Source organism: Danio aesculapii, chromosome 5, assembly GCF_903798145.1.
Source record: "Danio aesculapii chromosome 5, fDanAes4.1, whole genome shotgun sequence".
Lineage (NCBI taxonomy): Eukaryota > Metazoa > Chordata > Actinopteri > Cypriniformes > Danionidae > Danio > Danio aesculapii.
The window spans coordinates 71,051,721-71,074,220 of NC_079439.1; the positions used below are offsets into that span (position 1 = coordinate 71,051,721).

At 33.7% G+C, this 22,500-nt stretch overlaps 2 protein-coding genes across 2 annotated transcripts in view; both read right to left on the reverse strand.

Moving 5' to 3' along the window:
- mapkapk5 (MAPK activated protein kinase 5) overlaps window positions 1-2,934 on the reverse strand; it is a 20,230-nt gene extending 17,296 nt beyond the window's left edge. The window contains exons 1-2 of the mRNA XM_056458839.1: window positions 2,880-2,934; window positions 2,220-2,431 (exon numbers count right to left, since the gene is read on the reverse strand). Coding sequence (XP_056314814.1) covers window positions 2,220-2,255 — 36 coding nt within the window. The 5' untranslated portion in view covers window positions 2,256-2,431; window positions 2,880-2,934. The remainder of the gene's footprint in view (window positions 1-2,219; window positions 2,432-2,879) is intronic.
- Window positions 2,935-8,545: 5,611 nt separating this feature from the next.
- The window catches only part of aldh2.1 (aldehyde dehydrogenase 2 family member, tandem duplicate 1), a 20,649-nt gene continuing 6,694 nt past the window's right edge, over window positions 8,546-22,500 (reverse strand). Inside the window, exons 3-13 of the mRNA XM_056458840.1 lie at window positions 21,294-21,434; window positions 19,353-19,432; window positions 17,729-17,840; window positions 17,491-17,619; window positions 14,863-14,976; window positions 11,929-12,031; window positions 11,455-11,639; window positions 9,726-9,890; window positions 9,331-9,488; window positions 9,132-9,246; window positions 8,546-8,677 (exon numbers count right to left, since the gene is read on the reverse strand). Coding sequence (XP_056314815.1) covers window positions 8,645-8,677; window positions 9,132-9,246; window positions 9,331-9,488; window positions 9,726-9,890; window positions 11,455-11,639; window positions 11,929-12,031; window positions 14,863-14,976; window positions 17,491-17,619; window positions 17,729-17,840; window positions 19,353-19,432; window positions 21,294-21,434 — 1,335 coding nt within the window. The 3' untranslated portion in view covers window positions 8,546-8,644. The remainder of the gene's footprint in view (window positions 8,678-9,131; window positions 9,247-9,330; window positions 9,489-9,725; window positions 9,891-11,454; window positions 11,640-11,928; window positions 12,032-14,862; window positions 14,977-17,490; window positions 17,620-17,728; window positions 17,841-19,352; window positions 19,433-21,293; window positions 21,435-22,500) is intronic.

A 22,500-nucleotide genomic window follows, 5' to 3' on the forward strand; every position in this document is an offset into this window, starting at 1 on the left:
ATTCACTGGTCATATATTACACTTTGATGATTTTGACTTACTGAATCAATTATTTTATATTAAATTTTTACAAATAAAATTCCCCTTGCTGTGTTCAATCTGTGGAGTGATGAAAATAGAGTAAAAATCCCCTGAGCAAACACCTTTATCTCTGACATTAAACAAATTAGTAGTAATTCGAATCCACCTTTATTCAATCACAATAACATGGACTTTTTAAATGAATAAAAATAAATAATAAACAAATAAAAATTTACTCTGTTTCAGCTAGTTACCAAAAAGGTATTTCACATGCTTATTTAGCTTAACCTTAAAATACAATTAATTAAAAACTAACAGAAAAAGAGATAATACAAAAAAAATTTATAAATTTATAAAAAGAAAACCAAATTATTAAAAAAATTACAAAAAATGACTAAAATGTTAACTGAAATGAAAATTAAAACAAAAAAGTAACAATAACACATGAAAAACGTTTGTAAAAATGTTACAAAAAGGTTATGGGGTCCGTCGGTTCTGATTAGAGGATTTTTTTATTATTAAAATCTTATTTTAATGTCATTATCTTTTCATCTGTCTTTACTTTAGTAATGACAGTAAGTTGTGTGTGTGTTAGCAAGCAATACTTATGTATAGTACTAATGTATAGTACACTTTAAAAAAATCTTTACATATTAACAGCATTTATTGTTCTGCAAGTTCATTGAGTTATTTGTATTTATTACACTAAAAATACTTTAATATTTGTGCTAGAACATCGTGTGCAAACTGTTCATGAATGCCCATTGCACTTCAGACTCCATTCACTCTAGTGCAAACAGCGCAGCCAAGCGGCTCAGTCAGGCATCAGTGAGCATGACCTCAGATGACTTCAGTCTCACATATATGGTCATATCATGTCATACTCTAATAAACCAGTAATCTTATCACCACGTGTACTGTTGTTTTATTTAAATTAACCTTCTTACTTAGTGAAAACTTTAAAATAGCTTAATAAATAGAATAAAGATTATGTACATGTCTTTATGATTAGCGGTACTGAGACTCGAGTGATGATGCAACATTACAGAAAATAATAACGACATTTTTTTATCTGCTAAACATTTTATATTAAATAGTTTAGCTTGCTTAGCATAATGGTCATTTATAAATGTTTATCTTTTTGATTAGTAGTCGTCAGACTACGAGAATAATGTAATGTACATTGCAGAAAATAATAACGTTACATATTTATTTGCAAAATAATTTTGGGCAGACAGTCATTAAATAATACACGTTTAAAAGTAGTACCAAAAATAAAGAATGAAATTATTTATAAATGTTATGATGATACTTTTGATTAGCAGCCGTGAGGTTTGAGTGAATGTAACTTTACAGAAAATAACGTCACATATTTATCTGCAAAAGTTTTTTGAGTACTGTCAGATAGTCATTAAATGTAAACACTGATGAAATAAGTAACAAAAATACTTTAGCTTACATAGCGTAAAGGTTACTTGTAAATGCTATGTTTATCTATTTGATTAGCAATCGTGAGACTTCATAATGTAACGTCCGTTACAGAAAGTAATAACGTTACATATTTATCAGCAAAACATTTTTGGGCAGACAGTCATTAAACGGAAACACTTTTAAAAGTAGTAACAAAAACAAAGAATAAAATGATTTATAAATGTTATGTTCATCTTTTTGATTAGCAGTCATGTGATTTGAGTGATAACGTGAGTTTACAGAAAATAACAACATTACCGCAAAACATTTTGTGACTAACTTACTGACTGTTAGACATTAAATGTACACACTGATAAGAGTCACAAAAATACTGCATCATTTAACGTTAGCTTACATAGCATAAAGATTATTTGTAATTGTTATGTTGATCTTTTCGATTAGCAGTCGTGAGACTTCGGTAATAATGTAACGTACGTTACAGAAAGTATAACATACGTTACATATTTATCAGCAAAAAATTTTTGGCCAGACACTCGGTCATTAAATGGAAACACTGTTAAAAGTATTTTGAAATAAAGACTAAAATGATTTTTAAATGTTATGTTTATCTTTTTTTTCAGGAGACTTGAGAGATAAAGTATCGTAAACTTTACAGAAAATAAAAACGTTACTTATTCGCAGAACTTTTTTTAGGTGTTGACTGTCAGTCATTAAATGGAAACACTGCTAAAAGTAGTAACAAAAAACTTTATAACAGCTTTATTTACCTTAATGAACCGGTCCACGGTGCTGTCTTCAGTCATGATGTTTACAGTAACGTTACTCTCCACTTCTCGGCTTCAGTAACGTTACAGGTGCAAATCTTGCCCAAAATCTTGCAGTTCAACTGGGTTTAAGCGCTAAGATGTCGTTTCGTGTTTATTTTCCATGCTGTCCGATGAACTTTGAACACCAGCGCTGTTCCTTGTCCTACACGTAGCTGGCATTAAATGCAGAAACACTACTGTCAAACTCCACAAGACAGGAGGAAAGAAAAAATAAAGACGTTTCTGAGGCTACACGAGCTCGGCTAACATGCGTTTCACAGTCAAAACGCACAGATTAGCCACAGTGGAGGTTACTAATCCTCCTAACAGCATCTGTTGTACATTGTTATAAAAACATGAGTAGAAAAACCGATGAAAAAGAACAAAAAAAAGTGATAATTCCTCCCCTCCTCGTCGGATGTCTCTGTGAGGAGCTGCTAGCTTTGAAGCTCGATGCTAATTCTTGCGCTCATTGTATTAACGTTAAGCGCGCGCACGATGGCTGTGATTGTGTGAATTTTTTTTGCTGGTCTGTCCAGACTTCAGCGCTTTGTTTTTGTGTTAAAGCACCATAGAGAGCGAACTGTATAGTAGGTTTATTTGCTAAGGTGCTAGTGCTACCTTTGATCCAAAGCTGAGGAGGATTGTTCTTCTGTAAAACACGCCACATTCTGCTGTAGACGACCCGGGCGCAGTCCGCCACCTAATGCAGAGGAGCTCAGTCCACTACAACACGCAAATTACACTGAGGTAAAGTTGGTTTTATATTCGGACATTAGTTCATTTTTGAACAGTGACAACGTATGACACTGTGTCTATATTGTTTACCACGTTACTTTGAATATTGGGTCTAAAAAACATGCACGTACGACTTTAATTGAGCACTATTTAATTGACTGTAAACAATGATGCACTTGGATAGTCATTGGCTGCTAATATGATTTCACTATTTAGAATACTTTTCTGAATTTCTATATTATTAAGAAGAAAATCTAAATGTTAACCAACTTTATCTTAATACTCTAAAAAACACAAAGTTGCTACTGACTTGCTCTTTTAATGTGCTAACAGGTCCAAAATATTGCTAATGTAATGTGTAGTATGCGTTGAATACAACAGTCGATTCTTTTTGTCTGTTCATCAATAATTATAATACGCAAAATAGTATTTTTAGCAAGGTTAAAATCATTTAATCCCACATTACAAACACCATAGTAATTTATAAACACTATAGTGTTCTCAAACCATACTATAGTAAAGTAGCTACTGTTGAAGTCTTTTTTTCTTTATTGATCAGCCAAGTCTGATGGTTTTGATTTCAGAAAAGTTCATTATTGTTGACAACAAAGATTTTTCAGGAGATCCCCAGCAGCATCTTTGCCTGAAAATTCTGCCTCTCTGATGATCTGGCCTGCTTATATCCTCTTTTGCATATGTTTTTCACATTGTTCTACATTTGTCACACAAGATCACAACATGTTTCAACCCCTAAAATAGACCCTACTATATATCGTCCATCTATACGTAACTGTTTCACCTGATGTTGCCCCTTTTTCATGCATTCCTTGTGACACCTTAGCTGTTTACTCTGGCCATCTCTCCTTTCTACATTAACTCTACATAGTTCCTTGATTATTCTAATGGTAAGTCTACAAGCAGATTATACACAAACAATTTGATTATATTTCATACTTTAAAGAGTAAAAAAATCCACTTCATTCATTCATTTTCTTTTCGGCTTTCTTTTCCACAGCGCAATGAACCGCCAACTAATCCAGCATATGTTATTACACAGTGGATGCCCTTCCAGCCGCAAATCAGCACTGGGAAACACCCATACACTCTTGCATACACACTCATACACGATGGCCAATTTAGTTTATTCAATTCCCCTATAGCGCATGTGTTTGGACTGTGGGGGAAACCCACGCCAACACAGGGAGAACATGCATATTCCACACAGAAATGCCAACTAATCCAGCCGGGGCTCGAACCAGTGACCTTCTTGCCGTGGATGATTGTGCTACCCACTGCACCACAGTGACACCAAGATATGTTGTTTTTTGTAATGAGGTCCATTCTGTAATTTTCTGTAAATTACAGTGATGTGTGTGTGCACTTAAACCAGTGACAAATCGTAAAGCACTATGAAAAACAGTATCCAATTTTTGAAAAACATTTAGAGGTGCATTTAAAGTAAATCTCCGTAATCCAAAACTGATAAAAGTGTACTCTCAACTAAACGTTTTCAAGTTGTGAAGGAGAAACATTTTTTAAACGAAAATAAAAACCGAATGTTGGTCTGAGTTAACCAACTATATCTTAATCCTCTCTAAAATACATAATTTAAATGTTTTAATAAGCTAACAGGGTAAAAATATTGATAATGTGATTGTGTGGTTTGTGTTGAATACAACTGTTGATTTATTTTAATCTGTTCAGCGATAGTTATAATATGCAAATTAGTTTTTTTAGTAGGGTTAAAATTACTTAATCCCACATAACAAAAACGATAGTAATTTATAGTATAGAACCAAGTCAAGTCGAGCTTTATTGTCATATTACAATAAATACATATATAATACATATATATCTGTATTGGACATACAGAGGAACAATGTTACATTAATTAATTTTATTCATTTCCATTTATTCTATTTATATTCTTTTTACATCTGTATACTTTTAAAGGAACTCAACTTTAATGTTAAATGTGTGTGCTTCTTGATATAATCACATGCTCAACTGGAGTTTTAATCAGTTGAATGGTTGGAATGTGCCAGTTGCGGGAATATTGTGCCGACAATTTGATTATTTAATCAATAGGATTCTACCAAACACTGTTTAGACCAATGATTAAAGACAATGCATTATCATCTGTTTGTACGCCTCTATATAAACTGGACTCAAAGGACTGCCAAAATTTAACCTCTTGTGTTCCTTCTGTATTGTTCCGTTGCTGCAAGAATATTAAATCTTTTATAATGAATCTTCCCGAGTCTTGGAATAAATTTTGATCCTGACAAACAATTAAAAATAATTCCTTACGTTTATTGGGTGGAATCTCCTCATCCATCACCAGTGTGCAGCATCCACCTGGATGACTTGACGGCAGCCATATTGCGCCAGACCAGCTGATTGGTGGAGAGGAGAGTGTGATAAAGCCAGTTATAATATGGGGATGGTTAGAAGGCCATGATATACAGGCCAGCGGCCAAATTTGGCCAGGATGCCGGGGATAAACCCCAACTCTTCTTGGAAGGACATCCTGGGATTTTTAACGACCACAGACAGACGAAAGACAGCACTCACTGAGCAGTATAAAGCCCCCTTCACTATACTCTGGCGTTAGGTCCCACACAGACCACAGGTTGAGCACCCCCTGCTGGTCTTACTAACACCACTTCCGGCAGCAACTTAGCTTTCCCGTGTGGTCTCACATCCAGGTACTGACCACTGCTTAGCTTCAGTGGGCGACCATGTGAGACTTGCAGAGAGCTAGCTGCCGGCTAAATGTTGTGTCTCGCAGGACAACAGTGCTACATAAATTAATCTTAAATACAAACACAACACTGGATATAAGAGCTATTTAAAAACCTATATTTTATAAAAACCTATGCAGAACTAACATATACTATACGATACTTGACTAAACACAAAAGACACGCTATTTAAGCACTTTTACATGAGACTGGACAATGTTGTGCAGAATATTGTGCAAGAGAGATATTAAAGGTTGAAGCAAGTATTGCAGCATGGCTGTGGTACATTAATAGTAAACATCTTTTTCCTTATTGAGTCCCTGTAAGATGGAGTTTAAATAAAGTGTCAGGTGCATGAGAGAGAAGAGTGTTTCTACAGGTGGTTTGCCAAGCCCACTCACCTGTATGAATTAGATTCCCAAGAGACATGGAGTGATTAAGAAAGTGTCTATAGTGCAAATGTGCAACCTGGTGCAAGAGTCAGAGATGAGAGGGTGTCTTTTCTACCATACTATAGTAAAGGTGCTTGATAGTTTATACGGTAATACAACAATTATAGTAACGTAAACAAAATAAATACTAAATATTCTCTAAGTAGGGTATAATATAATACAATACACCATATTGTTTACTGCAGTAAAGACTGAAGTGTAGGAATGGGTTTTAAACCACAGCGGTTCGAACTGTAGTTCTGTCAAATGACTAAAAAGTTATCAGTATTGATGGTAAAAAAACTGTACATTCTAGTCAAACCATTCTTCTGCAATCTGATACCAAAAATGGAAATAAGGGCATTATTAATAGCTATAAATGTGGGAGAGCGTTGGTATTATGTGATTGTATTATATTGCAATATGGAGCAATAAAGTGTTGATGTTAAATCAAAAGTAATTCACAAATACTTGATAATGAAATGATTTAATGACAATAATTCTCTATGGTTACAACTGAATTAGTTACAAAATAACTGTATAAAATGATCAAATATGAAATGATAAAACATATGATATAAATTGTACCCAGCTGAAATGTAAAATTAAAGTTACCAGACGTAGAAGGAGAGACACAGGGGGAGGGAGAGAGAGACAAAGAGAGCAGGCCCAGAAGTTAGCCTGAATGCAGTAGAGTCAGAGAAGATAGACTCCAGAGGAGAAGAGGAGCAGAGCAGGAAAGCAGACCAGGAAAGACAGGCCCGGAAACGAAAAGAGGCAGAGCAGCATTTTACCACCTATTTTGTATCTTTCTTGACCATGTGACTAAAACCCAAATGCTGAGACATTCAAACTGACCAATCAACATGTGACCACATCGTAAAACCCCCAAAGTCCACACACCAGGCCCTGATCTTATCAGTATCTGCCTTTGGAGTCAGTTTGGACCTTCTTGAGTCAAAAAGACATGTTTTGCCATATAAACAAAAGCATATGATAATTTAGCCTCTTACAGAAGTATACTACAGTATTTATTACTGTTTATGTGTTCGCTATTAGTGTGCTGTAACAAAGTTTATTAATTAACAAAGTGTTGTAAATCCACTTTACTGTAGTATGGTTTACTAAACACTATGTTATTTACTATAAATTACTTTGGTATTGTATGTGGGATACTTGTTTAATACATGTCTGATCCATAAATAAATGTAGAGATTCAATTAATTCACATTTCAATCAAATGAGATTCATAAAAATGTATTTAACACAAACGTATCCATTTAACACACACACAAAATGACATGTATTGTTTGTAATATCATGATTAACTTATGCATGCATTCCAACTGGCAATTAAATCAAAGTTAAATTAAATCAAAGTTAAATTAAATCAAAATTAAATACAAAAATGGTAAATGTTGGTGTTATAATTGGTCTCACTACTGAAAGCATGGAAACAATATGTAGAATATTTATTAAATAAACATGAAATGCATTCAGTCATTTATATTTTTACACTTGCATGCATAATAATAACGCACTGGCCCTGATGTTTTTCAACTATGATTGTCACAAATAGGCTACACGATTTTTTTTTCTTTAAATAGTAGCCCATGTTAAAAAACAAACACAATTACATTATCACCATCAAAACATAAAAAATAATCAAGTCACACTGTTCATATAAGGTTTTAATTTATTTTCTTATGTATATTATTACAAAATATCAGAAAAGGACATGCATTAAAAATAAAATTTGTATTAAAACAAGTCCAAAAGCACACGTATGGGCTATATGCACATAGACGTTTAATTTTCAGCCAGGCAGCCCAAGGGCTTCTGGTGAACTGTCTTTCGATTACAAAATTGTCACGTTTAAGATCTGATTTCTTTAAAAGTCAGCGATCTTCACCCCCTGTTAGATATACGATATGAAGTGGGTCTCAGATCGGACACGAAGCACTGCATTAAATTCCATTTCCCCCGCCATGTCTTTAAAATATGAGTTTATTTTACCCCAGTATTTTCAATGGAACTTCTGCGCTTGCCTGTTGCTACTGACGGCGCTGGTTGTTACAACAGTCTTTCATCTCGTTTTTCGCTTGAACAACTAAATGAATGCTTCAGTCTATTTAACTGACTGTATTGTAATTACATTACAACATCGATGCTGTAAAAACAACCTTGTGAAATTGAAAATAGTCACATTAAACTTTCACTGGAAGTTTATCGGCTGAAAAACACTAGCTGTGCATAGAGCCCATTACTTAAATCAGCTTATACATTCAAATACTTGTGGTGATTATGCTGTTCATACAGTATAAAGCTTCAATTTAAACAGAATTAAAATCCAACACATTTTATAAGCAGAGTTTACATACAAAACTACACATTTTACTAAAGATTGCCACATTATCCTCAATGTTAAATGTGACCGTTCATGACTAAACAGCATCTTCTTTAATAGCTCCATTTATGAATTTTTCTGAGGAACCTTAATTGTAACCTGTAAAGCAAAAACAACAATACAAACAAAGAGCATTAAGATATTAGTCCTTCCCCACATGTTTATTGTACGTTTATTATACGTTTCAACACAATATTTTGGTAACTATTTCATTATCAGAATTTATCTACCCCCTTTTTTCTCTTTCTTTTTATTTTGTTCCTTTGGTATTGTTATTTGTGCAAGTTGTGTGTTGGAATTTAAAAAAAATCTAATAAATAAGGTTGTAAAAAAATAATCCAACACACAAACATGCATTTAAAACACTTTCACATTTGAACAAACGATAACGAAAAATCGAGTTCAATTTAATTCTAATATTTTAAGCAATTAACCACTCTGGAAAACCACTTTGCGCAAATAAAAATGACAGATAAACTATGAAAATATCAGTCTACAATAATAAGAGCATTTAGAATCATCAGTGTCTTATTATCTTATGGGAAAACATTACCGTTTTGACCTCTGTGTAGATCTCCAGTCCATACTCGCCCAACTCACGACCAATTCCTGACGCTTTGTAGCCTCCGAATGGAGCCTGAACTCCGAACACGTTATAGCAGTTAATCCTAATAAATTAAACAACACATAAACATGTGAAGGCATTTCAACATCAATAAGCTCTGATATTGCCTCAAAATATTAATAATTACCACACAGTCCCAGCATGCAGGCCATGGGAAATGTAATTGGCCTTGTCGATGTTTTGGGTGAAAACAGCAGCCGCGAGGCCATATTTGCTGTCGTTGGCTCTCTCAATCACTTCCTCCAAAGATTTAAATTTCAGAATTTGCATTACAGGCCCAAAGATCTGACAGGAAAACCGAATTACATCATTTAATACATGTAAGAGCTATAGTAAATCTAACAATGCATGCGTTTATTGTGTACCATATGTGCATGCATGCTAATAAATGGAGCATTCCTTGAAAAACTGCAATTATGCTAATACACACATAACTCTTTAGTGAGAGCTCAAAGTTAACCTTGAAATGAGTGGAAAATGAGGTTATTTCCTTAATAATATGTTAAAAAGTGAGCCCCACACCTCCTCGCGAGCGATTTTCATGTCATCCTTCACATCTCCGAAGACTGTGGGCTGAATGAAGTATCCGCGCTCGGCGGCTGGAGCTCCTCCACACATCAGCTTGGCTCCTTCCCGCTTCCCGCTGCTGATGTAGCCCAGAATCTTCCTGAACTGATCCTCATCCACCTTTAGGGAAAACCAGAAATACTAATGGATCAATATGATGAGTATTGAGGGATCCATGTGTTTGTTACACACGTGTGCTCTTACATTGTGAAATTTTTAGTTGAATCAAATTTTTCTAGTCATCTCAACTTATATCAGTCAAACTGACCAAACATATTAAGTTAAATTTTGCATAACTTAAAAATTTTAGTTCACACCTGATTAACTTGTTAAAGTAACTTAAAAACATTTGTAGTCATATTTTTTTACAGTGTACAAGCCTTTCAACCTCATCAACCCACATTAAAGCATGCTAAAAATGAACTTTAAATACCAGGATGAGTAACATCGAATGGTATCAAAAATCATACCTGAGATCATACTAGAAATGAAAATAACAATGCCCAATTATCAATTAAGTCTTATAAACCTATTAACAACAAATAAAAAAATAAATAAAAAAATAAATTATATTATTATATATTATGTTAGTATATTGTACATATTCAAGTTATTATTATTTATTATTACTGTTTTATCCATAAATGTTGATTGTTAAATGTACAGTTTATTCTTTATTATAATTATAATTATTTTTTAGTTTGTATTTATTTAATTAATATCATTATTATTTTATTTATTTATTTATTATTTATTTACTTTGTATTTTATTTATTTATTATTTATTAACTTTTTTGTTTTTTCCTTATTTACTTTTTTATTTTTATTTATTTAATTTTGTATTAAATTTTTTAAATACTTTATGTTTTTTAATTAATTAATTATGTATTTATTTTCATTTATTTTTGTTATTAATTATTTATTTAATTTTTATTATTTTTTTGTTATTTATTTATTAATTATTTATTTACTTTTTAAAAATTTATTTATTATTAATTTACTTTGTTTTTAAATTAATTTGTTATTTATTTTATTCATTCTAATTATTTATGTATTCATTTATTTATTCACTTTTTGTTCGATTTATTTATTTATTTAATATTACGCTTACTACTACTACTACTACTATTCACTGTGTTTACTATAGGTTTTTTTAATATACATGTGTTTTTTATGTAAACTTTATAAATGCTTTGGCCATACATTTGTAACATTTGTCATGCCAATAAAGGAATTATTGAATTGAATTAAATTGAATTAACAACAAATGTGATGACAACCAACAAATATGATACAAATTTTCCACCCTAGTAAAAAACTCAAACACATGCAAAACAATAATTACCATTAATAAAAGCACAGTATATAATTTTGGCCACTAGAGGGCAAGTATTCACAACAAACAAAGGCATAGTTTGGTTTGTAGATAACCAAACCTGAAATGAAGGGTGTGTGACGTCATTAGCATTAACACACAAGACACACTCTGAACACTAGTTATTTGGAAACATTTGGAATAATGCATGTACATAAGCCAGCAAGATATATATATAAAATACCGTTTTAATGGTATTTGGATATCTTAAGGAAAATATTTGACATATTGTGCATTTGACATATTAAAATGTCCCTATGCACACACTCTAATTGTAAGTATTGTAAGGTGTTTGTAACAGAGCTGTACCTGCGGCCCCTGCTCCGTGTTCAAGTCAAAGGGATCTCCCACAATCCTATTCTTTGCTCTCTCCACACTTCGCTCCAAAAACTCATCGTAGATGCTCTCCTGTACAAAAGTGCGAGTGCCTGCGCAACAACACTGGCCTTGGTTGAAGAACAGAGCAGAATGGGCCTGCTCCACTGCTTCTTCCACTGCAAATGCAATAAAAGTTCAATTAGCAACATTAAAAGACTAGTGATGTACTGTTATAATGAGGTATAGCACAGTAGAAAGTGTCATCTGTCATGTGTTTAAGTGAATTTGATCATGAGGCTCGCTAGTGCCGGGGGCTATGACGGTATATATTGTTAACACAGAAGAAATTGTCAACTATAATAGGTTTTTTATTCAATGTAAACTTCAACTTCAAAAACAAAAAATCTGAATCGGTCATGACAATAAAAGAATAAACAATAAAAGGAAATAAAAAAATGAACTCACTGTTAGCATCTGACAGGATGATGTTTGGACTCTTTCCTCCAAGCTCCAGAGAGACATTTTTCAGATTACTGGCACTCGAAGCTCGCTGGATCAGGTGACCAACCTACAGAAACACAATTAAAAGCACAGTATGTTATTTTCACCACTAGAGGGCGTGCACTTATAACAAACAAAGGCTTAGTTTGATGACTCTGAAAACTGATTTATATTTCTGCATCAAGCGCACGCATATGCTTCGGCGCAGTCACATAGCCCTCGCTGGTGCTGACGCCAACGCTGACGGGCACCTCCCAAAAAATTTAATTACACTGCGCATCGTCACATAGTGCAAGCTTTGTGATTGGTCAGCCTGGTAGCTGTGACCAGTGTAGGCGGGACCGAGAGCCGCACGAACCCAATGGAGCGAGTGTTTACAAGAGTTGAGTCCCGTAAAGGAGCTCCAGATGGAAATTGTTGTTTTATGTTTACCTTATGATTAAAGTTGTTGCACGTCCGCCGGTTTCCGCCTCAAAATGAGCGAGTTTAGCTACTTGTAAACAAAAACAAAACACCTTTAAAGAAACTCGACACAGAGGGACGTAAAAACCTACTGCCAGCTAGTGTTTCAGAAGTGTTATTGCAGAGCAACACAAACAGCTCGCAGAAGTATAAATGCACGGCTACATGGGTCATATGTCATGCCGATCACTCAACGCGAAAGTATAAATCAACCTTGAGTGTGGAATCATGGGAGTTGTGGGGTTTATCATCCGACAAAACTCGTGTCACACCACAGGGCTCGAAATGAACCTATTTTCTTGGTAGCACCGATGCTTCTAACTTCAAACATTTAGGCGCACCAGACAAAATATAGTCACACCCACCAAAAATTATGAGCACCATTACTACACGTTTTATATTAACAGATTCTTATATTTATTCACACTCTAATCACAACTAACAAATAAACAAATATCTGCATGCGCTCACCAGCCCTGCACACACTGCTTGACGTGAATGAGATGAACTGATTTAACAATAACTGTGCTGTTCTCACGGGTGGTGTCTGATATTGCACAGATGATATTGACATGTCTTTTCATGAGCTGAAATATTGGTTTCATCTCGGTGACTGATAGCATCGTGTCGATTAAATGAAGGATTAAATAACGTTAGAACATCTCGTGCTTAATGTGTAGATTCAGTGTCAAACGCTGTTACCTGAAAACTACGTCCCACCGGCTTTACAGTGAATGCTTTAGTCATTTTCATAGCGGACTTTAAACACTGGAAGTCTTTTATCCACTCTTCGAAAAGTGCAAATGCTGGATTGACATTAACTACATGATCAGTAATCAGATCGGTCATTATTTGTAACTTTAGGTGGTCTCTAAAACTAGATCTGTCAGTGTTGTTTTCATTCTCTCATATACAGACCTTTACGTTTTCGTGGCGGTAGCTCCCTGTCACTGGAGTGATTGATTGACAGCTGATATTAACCAATCCATTCGCGTTCTGTTCTTGCGCAGTGGGCCAATAAGAAGAGCTTGAAGGCGGGGCAGGCATTGCGGGCTTTGTTTACTGCAGCAAGTTGACATGAACACTGTTTTAAATCATTCCTGAGTGTTGGTGTTTTAGGTGCAAAGATGCTTAATACGTGAATGCTTCCTAATTCCGTGCATGTGGTGAACATTTTGCTGTGAAAACTGGTCGCATGACATATATATAATATAAATATATTTTGAGGTCGCATAGATAAAATTTCGGGCGCATATGCAACCAAAACGGTCGCAATTTCGAGCCCTGTATCATGCTGATGGATGATTAAAGAATTCAACACTTATCATGATTGTGTGAAGCAGAGTAGGACTGAAAACAATTGCTGATGAGTGCGACGCGGTACAAAAACAGCAAAGCTTTTATTATGCCACAGTCCACCATATCCTGTTGGTCTGCTCATGATCACGTGGAGAAGAAGCAGCGCTGTTTTATAAGACTAAATATATTTTAGGCTTCAGTTATAATGCTGTTCTGTGCAGACTAATAAAACACACAACAAATTAAAGCGTCTTTGCTGTTTCCCTGTTTTCTAGAAAACCAAACTGGAAATTGAGGATATGTGACGTCATGAGCATGAACACACAGCTCACGCTCCGTCTCACTAAATAAAATTATTTATTTTTTTGCATTTGAACATTTTCCAAAGCATTTGGAATAATATACATACATAAGTCAGGAAAATATGACACTGTTCTGGTGGATTTGGATATTTTAATAAAAAAAGTGTAACATATTGTGTCTTTAAGACTTAACATATGACAAATTAACTGCAAACTCTATTTAATATTAAACTCCAGGGCACTATTTTTTTTTATTTTTTTTGGACCGCCACCATTACAATATAATAGTTTGTTATTCATTCATTCATTTTCAGCTTAGTCCCTTTATTTATCATAGGTCACCACAGCGGAATGAACCACCAACTATTCCAGTATATGTTTTACGCAGCGGATGCCATTCCAGCCACAACCCAATACTGGGAAACACCCATACACTACAGACAATTTAGTTTATTCAATTCCCCTATAGCGCATATGTTTGGACTGGGGGAAACCGGAGCACCCGGAAACCCACGCCAACACAGTGAGAACATGCTAACTCCACACAGAAATGCCAACTGGCCCAGTCAGGACTTGAACCAGCGACCTTCTTGCTGTGAGGACACAGTGCAAACCATAGAGCTACCGTGTTGCCCCCAGGGTCATCATAATATATATTAAAAAATTACTTAATTTTGTTACCGCAGCAAAATTCAATAGCAACAACTTACAGTTTATTACAATGAACGGACTCTCTATGTGTTAAGTTATCCATTACATTACAAGTGAAAGAAGATTTTAGCATAATATTAGCACAAATCCAACAAATATAAATCACTGAAGGGAAATCTCTTACGTCAGTGGAGCCGGTGAAAGCTACTTTGTCCACATCCATGTGAGAAGCAATGGCTGCTCCTGCAGTGGGACCCATTCCTGGGACAATGTTGACAACACCAGCAGGAAAACCAACCTACAGCACAACATGAAGAACATCAACATGGTGAGCAGGTGACAATATGGACGAAATAAGTAATTGTGTGCATGTTAATTATAATGCTAACAATCGGCTCAGTTTATTGTCTACTTATAAAATAAATAAATAAAATGTTAAATACAAAACCTATATATACAATTGAAGTCAGAATTATTAAACCCCCTTTGAATTTTTCTTCTTTTTTAAATATTTCCCAAATTATGTTTAACAGATTCAGGAAATTTTCACAGTATGTCTGATAATATTTTTTCTTCTGGAGAAAGTCTTATTTGTTTTATTTCGGCTAGAATAAAAGCAGTTTTTAATTTTTTAAATCCATTTTACGGTCAATATTATTAGCCCCTTTAAGCTATATTTTTCTGATAGTCTACAGAACAAACCATCGTTATACAATAACTTGCCTAATTACCCTAACCTGCCCAATTAACCTAATTAACCTAGTTAAGCCTTTAAATGTCACTTTAAGCTGTATAGAAGTGTCTTGAAAAATATCTAGTCAAATATTATTTACTGTCATCATGGCAAAGATAAAATAAATCAGTTATTAGAAATGAATTATTAAAACTATTATGTTTAGAAATAAGTTGAAGAAATCTGCTCTACCTTAAACAGAAATTGGAGGAAAAAAAAATAAACGGGGGCTAATAATTCTGACTTCAACTGTATGTGTGTGTGTGTATATATGTGTGTGCGCATTACACACACACACATACATACATACATATATATATATATACACACACACAGTGCTCAACATACGAGTACACCTCTCTCACAAATCTCTCTCATTTAAAGTCAATATTATATTTGTGCATACACATTAGATTAGTCAGTAATGAAGCCAAATCTGGAGCTTATCTAACAAAATAGTTTCCAAAAATTAGTAGCTCAAATTCAATATTATTAAATGTATATTATTTAAAATACATTTTTTATTAATATTATTTAAATATATTATTTAAAAAGAGCAAAAATCAAGAGAAACAAAAAAAATATATATAAAATATTTAAATGTTGAGTTTGTAAAAATTTTTTTTTCAATATTTCGCTTGAATTTAAATGTATTATCTTTATATTTGTAAAGATGTTCGGTGATTAAAATGATATTTTAATAAATATATCTGTTTAATAAATCTGATTTGTTCAAATACACCAAAATATATTGACTATATTCAATGAGAAGCGGATACAAATATTCATTTTCAAAATGGGGTGTAGTCACTTATGCTGAGCATTGAATATAGCTCTGATTTCATGGTTCCACCTATTTGTAATGCATGTTTTGGATTATCATATTAAAAAATGTTAAATGGAAATGCCAAGATGCACATACATTTTGGAAATGAGTTGGATAAACTTTTATCCAATAAGAATAAATTCACATAAGCTGCGATCGAAACTCATTAACCAAATTATTTAGCATGTGAATCAAAAGAGTCATGTGATTTTGATTAAATAATTGTAATGGGAGGAATTAATGAACAAACCAGCATTTTAAGCACAATATAAAACATCTGACAAATTGTTTTGCTCTTTCTAAATCCCCTCAGCCAAAGTCTGTCATCACAGTGGTTCAGTATTATTATTATACTATTATAATTACCTCCAGATGTCATGATTACCAGCGATCTCTAACCACCAGAGGTCGCTGGTAAGCACTCACCCTCACAATAACCTATGGACTACAAATCCGCCATTCATGGACTACATTTTCATACATGCACTCCGTTCCACAAACACACATGCTTCCTCATTTTGACTGATTACATTTGCACCAGCTGAGGATTGTCAGAGACTGATTACACACACTATTTAAACCACACACACTCTCACTTCCATTGCCGAGTCTTGTTTACCTGTAAAGTGACAATTCAACGCGGTTTCCTTAGTCTTGTTTCTCAGTGTTTTGACCCTTGCCAAGTTTGTCTGTTTATCCATGTTATCCACGCCTGTTATAGTGACTACGATTCTGGATTTGCCTTTATTCATCTGTTTGCACCTGTGTTGACCCTTGCTTGCCTGACTACCGAATAAACCTGCACTTGGATCCTAACGTTGTCTGTCATCCACGTGTTACACCAGAAATGTCTTGATCATCTGTTTTTGCTCCCAAAGAGTGTCTCACACCTCTAAAAGCCACTGCATTGCATTTATAGTGTATTATTTACTTGTGTATTAAGTGCAACTCATTTATTATAGAAAAAAAAAGACCAACAGTGGCTTCTCCTACTGCTTAAAACTATATTTTGCTATTTGGCGCCAGTTTATCAGGAAGTGGTGACTTTGTTATCTTTTGTTTCTCATTGGATGTAAACGCTGCTTCATTAGCATTCGTTGTATGCAATATTCCAGTTTTGTGCATTAATCTTTAGATAGAAATATAGCTACTGCTGCACTAATGAGCTATTGTGAGCCATTATTCTTGCACTAAACCTCAACTCACATCATCACAGTGTTATTTTGCTATTATTCAGTAGGTCTGGCGTTCACCTCTTTGATCAAACTGGCGATATAGAGTGCAGTGAGCGGCGTCTGCTCCGCCACCTTCATCACTACTGTGTTTCCAGTGGCCAGAGCCGGACCCAGCTTTAATGCCTGCATCAATAGAGGGAAATTCCACTGCACATCCAGAGGAGACAGAAAGACACCGCATGAGTTGTAAAATTACTGCAATACAACATTATAAAAATATTGCAAATACACATTACATTCAAAAGCATAGACTTACGGGGATAATCTGGCCACAGACTCCAATGGGCTCATGTCTTGTGTAGCAAAAGTAGTTGCCATCAATTGGGATGGTTTTACCCTCCCATTTGTCTGCGCAGCCAGCATAATACCTGAAAAACAAACCAACCATGACAGAAAATAAAAATATTATTATTTCTTACTAAAGTACTTTTGGAAGTGTTTTTCTCTCTGCATTTTACACTAGTTCCAAAGACAGAGAGAGAGCGGGCTCTATTTCAACAATCTAGGCACAAAGTCTAAAGCGCAGGGCGCAAAAGCATTAAGGCTGTGTCCGAATCCACTTTTGCTATTTTAAGGACGAGAAAATATGTTCTGGCGATGCAGTGACGCAGTAGGTAGTGCTGTCGCCTCACAGCAAGAATGTCTCTGGTTCGAGCCTTGGCTGAGTCAGTTGGTGTATCTGTGTGGAGTTTACATGTTCTCCCTGCATTCGCTTGGGTTTCCTCCAGTTTCTCCCACAGTCCAAACACATGTGGTACAGGTGGATTGGGTAGGCTAAATTGTCCGTAGTGTATGAGTGTGTATGGTTGTTTCCCAGACATGGGATGTGGCTGGAAGGGCATCCGCTTTGTAAAAACGTGCTAGATAAGTTGGCGGTTCATTCTGCTGTGGCGACCCCAGATTAATAAAGAGACTAAGCCGAAAAGAAAATGAATGAAAATATGTTCTGCACCCCGGCGCATGGTCTAACAGGGTTGAGCTTATTCTCTTAATGCGTTATGGCTGTGTTTTGACCATAACGTGCATTAAACCAATCAGATGTTCATCTTCCATTCTCTTTAAGAGTCAGTTGCGTCGCGCCATGGTGCTTTCGCTATTTACATGCCGAATTTTGTAAGTAGAAAAACTGAACGCTTCACTACCTAGAAAACAGTTAAACAGAGCATCTGCAGCGCGAGGATAAAGAACGAGCCTCCCCACATTCGCCCTCTGTAAGCACAAAGATTTGTTTAAAAATTATTTCTAAATTCAGTTCTAATTTACAGAAAACAAATAAATGAACAATAATATTTACGAAGTTTGATCAAAAAACTGAGTTATATCCAAACACACGTCCTGTTCTTATGCCCCATATGGTGATGCAGACATCTCCAAAACCCGACAGGTGGACAAATCTAAACTTGTTTTTATTAAAACAAATATAAATATGCATATAATAAATAACACTGCTAATAATAATAACATTATACTAATGCAAATTGTCATGAATAAACTGAAAAAGTTTATGGATATTATATTTATGTAGAAAGTAATAATTTTTGTAACATTTTAATGTTTTTTTTTTTCATCTGTAAAGATATTTGTGTATTGCTGTACATCCTGTGTGTTTTAAGCAATTAGTAAGCGTTTGGACCTGCATAAGCTTGAATAAGCTAAATTGGCCGTAGTGTATGGGTGAATGCAAGAGTTTCCCAGTGTTGGGTTGTGGCTGGAAGGGCATCCGCTGTGTAAAACGTATGCTGGATAAGTTGGTGGTTCATTCCACTGTGGCGACCCCTGATTAATAAAGGGACTAAGCCGAAAAGAAACTGAATGAATGAATAATAAAATATAATATTGTAACGGTGCCGGTCCAAAAAAATATTTAAAAAATAGTGTACCTCAAGCATTTGACCACCATGGGCAAGTCCACACAGAAGGAGAGTGTATATGGCTTTCCATTATCAAGAGTCTCTAGTTCCTGTTTAAAAGAAAAAGCAAATAATATTATATTACTATTCATAATATCAATGTCTTCAAGTATAACTCCAACATACTCTATGCCAGAAACCATAGCCTTACTTAGATCCACATAGCAACATTACTTCTTTGAAAAATAGCAATTTTTTTCAGGAACACTGACTTAACTCATCTGTTGCTTTCCCTAAATATGATTAATAATATTTTTATCATTATTATTATTACTTTTAATATAGTTGTTTCATAATTGCTTTCCCTAATTATTATTATTATTTTTTATTGTTATTATTATTATTATTTTTGTTATTATTACTTTTAATATAGTCTTATAATTGCATTCCCTAATTATTATTATTATTATTAATATTAATATAGTTGTTTTATAATTGCTTTCCCTAATTATTATTATTATTATTATTGATATTATTATTATAGTTGTTATATAATTGCTTTCCCTAATTATTATTATTATTATTATTATTATTATTATTAATAATATAGTTGTTTTATAATTGCTTTCCCTAATTATTATTATTATTATTATTATTATTATTATTATTAATAATAATAATATAGTTGTTTTATAATTGCTTTCCCTAATTATTATTATTATTATTATTATTAATAATAATAATATAGTTGTTTTATAATTGCTTTCCCTAATTATTATTATTATTATTATTGATATTATTATTATAGTTGTTATTTAATTGCTTTCCCTAATTATTATTATTATTATTATTATAGTTGTTATATAATTGCTTTCACTAATTATTATTATTATTATTATTATTATTATTAATAATAATAATAATATAGTTGTTTTATAATTGCTTTCCCTAATTATTATTATTATTATTATTATTATTATTATTATTATTATTATTAATAATAATATAGTTGTTTTACAATTGCTTTCCCTAAATATTATTATTATTATTATTATTATTGTTATTATTATTAATATAGTTGTTTTATAATTGCTTTCACTAATTATTATTATTATTATTATTATTAATAATATAGTTGTTTTACAATTGCTTTCCCTAAATATTATTATTATTATTATTATTATTATTACTATTAATATAGTTGTTTTATAATTGCTTTCCCTAATTATTATTATTATTATTATTATTATTAATAATATAGTTGTTTTATAATTGCTTTCCCTAAATATTATTATTATTATTATTATTGTTATTATTATTAATATAGTTGTTTTATAATTGCTTTCCCTAATTATTATTATTATTATTATTATTGTTATTATTATTAATATAGTTGTTTTATAATTGCTTTCCTTAATTATTATTATTATTATTATTATTATTATTATTATTATTATTATAGTTGTTATATAATTGCTTTCCTTAATTATTATTATTATTATTATTATTATTTCTTGTCATTACAGTTGTATTATTATTAATACAACTGAGTACAAAGTCCAAAGACAAAACATTTACTTTTTTCAGAAGTGTGTATTCATTGTGTTTGTCTGCTTCTGAGTGTGTATTCTTGTTCGCTTCCTCATTTATAATATTTTATTGACTTGCAAAACTGTCATTCTGGTTCCTTAAAGGACCTATATGCACAATTTATAAAACATTGTTATTAAACACTCTAGAGACATCACAGACTTATTTTACATCTAGTAAAAAGCGGCATAATGGGTCACCTTTAATGATGAACATTGATTCATACTGATCACAATCCATTCTGAGCATTGTTATAGTTATTATTCTTAGCGTGAATGTCTGTGTCTTGCTGCCCTGAAGTTTACTAAAAACAAATGTCCATATATACAATAAATCAGCAAGTCAATGAGACAGTATAGAGAACAAAGGTTGTTGACTCACAGCTAAATAGGCAGCATCTCTCTCTATGCAGTCTGCTAATCTGCTCAACAGCAGCCCACGCTGAGACGCATCCATGCGGCGCCAGGGAGAGCCCAGCTTAAAGGCATCTCTGGCAGCCTTCACCGCTTTATCCACATCCGCCTGTGTGCAAACAAAGAAAAACACACACCTAAATAAACATGAGAGAATGACTGAAGCTAAATATAGCAACTATCCCTTTCCCAATCCTGCAACTTCTTCATTGAAAGCAATATGAAATGTAGCAACGTCACACTTTATCAGTAAGGGGGCAGTTCACACACAACATGTGTTAACATTGCACTGTACACTACCTGACAAAAGTCTTGTCGCCTATCCAAGTTTTAGGAACAACAAATAATAACTTGACTTCTAGTTGATCATTTGGTATCAGAAGTGGCTTATATGAAAGGCAAAGGCCCCAAGATCAGTGTTTCTCAACCACGTTTCTGGAGGACCACCAACACTGCATGTTTCTGATGTTTCCTTTGTCTCTCATACCCATTACAAATCTTTCAGTCTCTGCTAATGAGCTGATGATCTGAATCAGGTGTGTTTGGTTAGAGAGACATGAGCTGCGTCTCAAATGGCACACTATGCACTCATGCACTTACACACTCAATAGCATAGCATATGTATGTGGTGTCGCCCCAAATGGAGCACTAATGTTTTTTTACTAAGCGGAAATTCAAACCGTTTCCCTGATGACGTTTGACGGTTGCCAGATTACTAAAATAAATGACCAAACTACCAAATAATACTTGCCATGACTATAACCGCATTCACCATCGGGAGGCGCTATAATCACTCTCGTAGGAGAATTTCACTTTCACAATCTAAAATAAATAAAGTTATCCAACATGTGCGCCCGATAGCTCCGCCCCTTCCGCTACATAAGCAAAGCTGCGGTCGTTGAGTGCGTGAAGGGTCCATTATTACACACTTCATTTTATCGGCTGAATGAGTGCGTCATCAGGGTATTTAAAGTGCACTCATTATTTTTAGAGTTTTCAGTGTGAATGTAAGTATGCGATTTGGGACGCAGCTATGGAAAATGTGGAGAGCTGGTGGCCCTCCAGGAACGTGGTTTAGAAACACTGCTCTAGATTACGCTTATTTGACCACAATAAAATATGATCATGTCTTGATTTTTAATGATTTCATTAGGACAGTAAGGTCTGACTCTGCT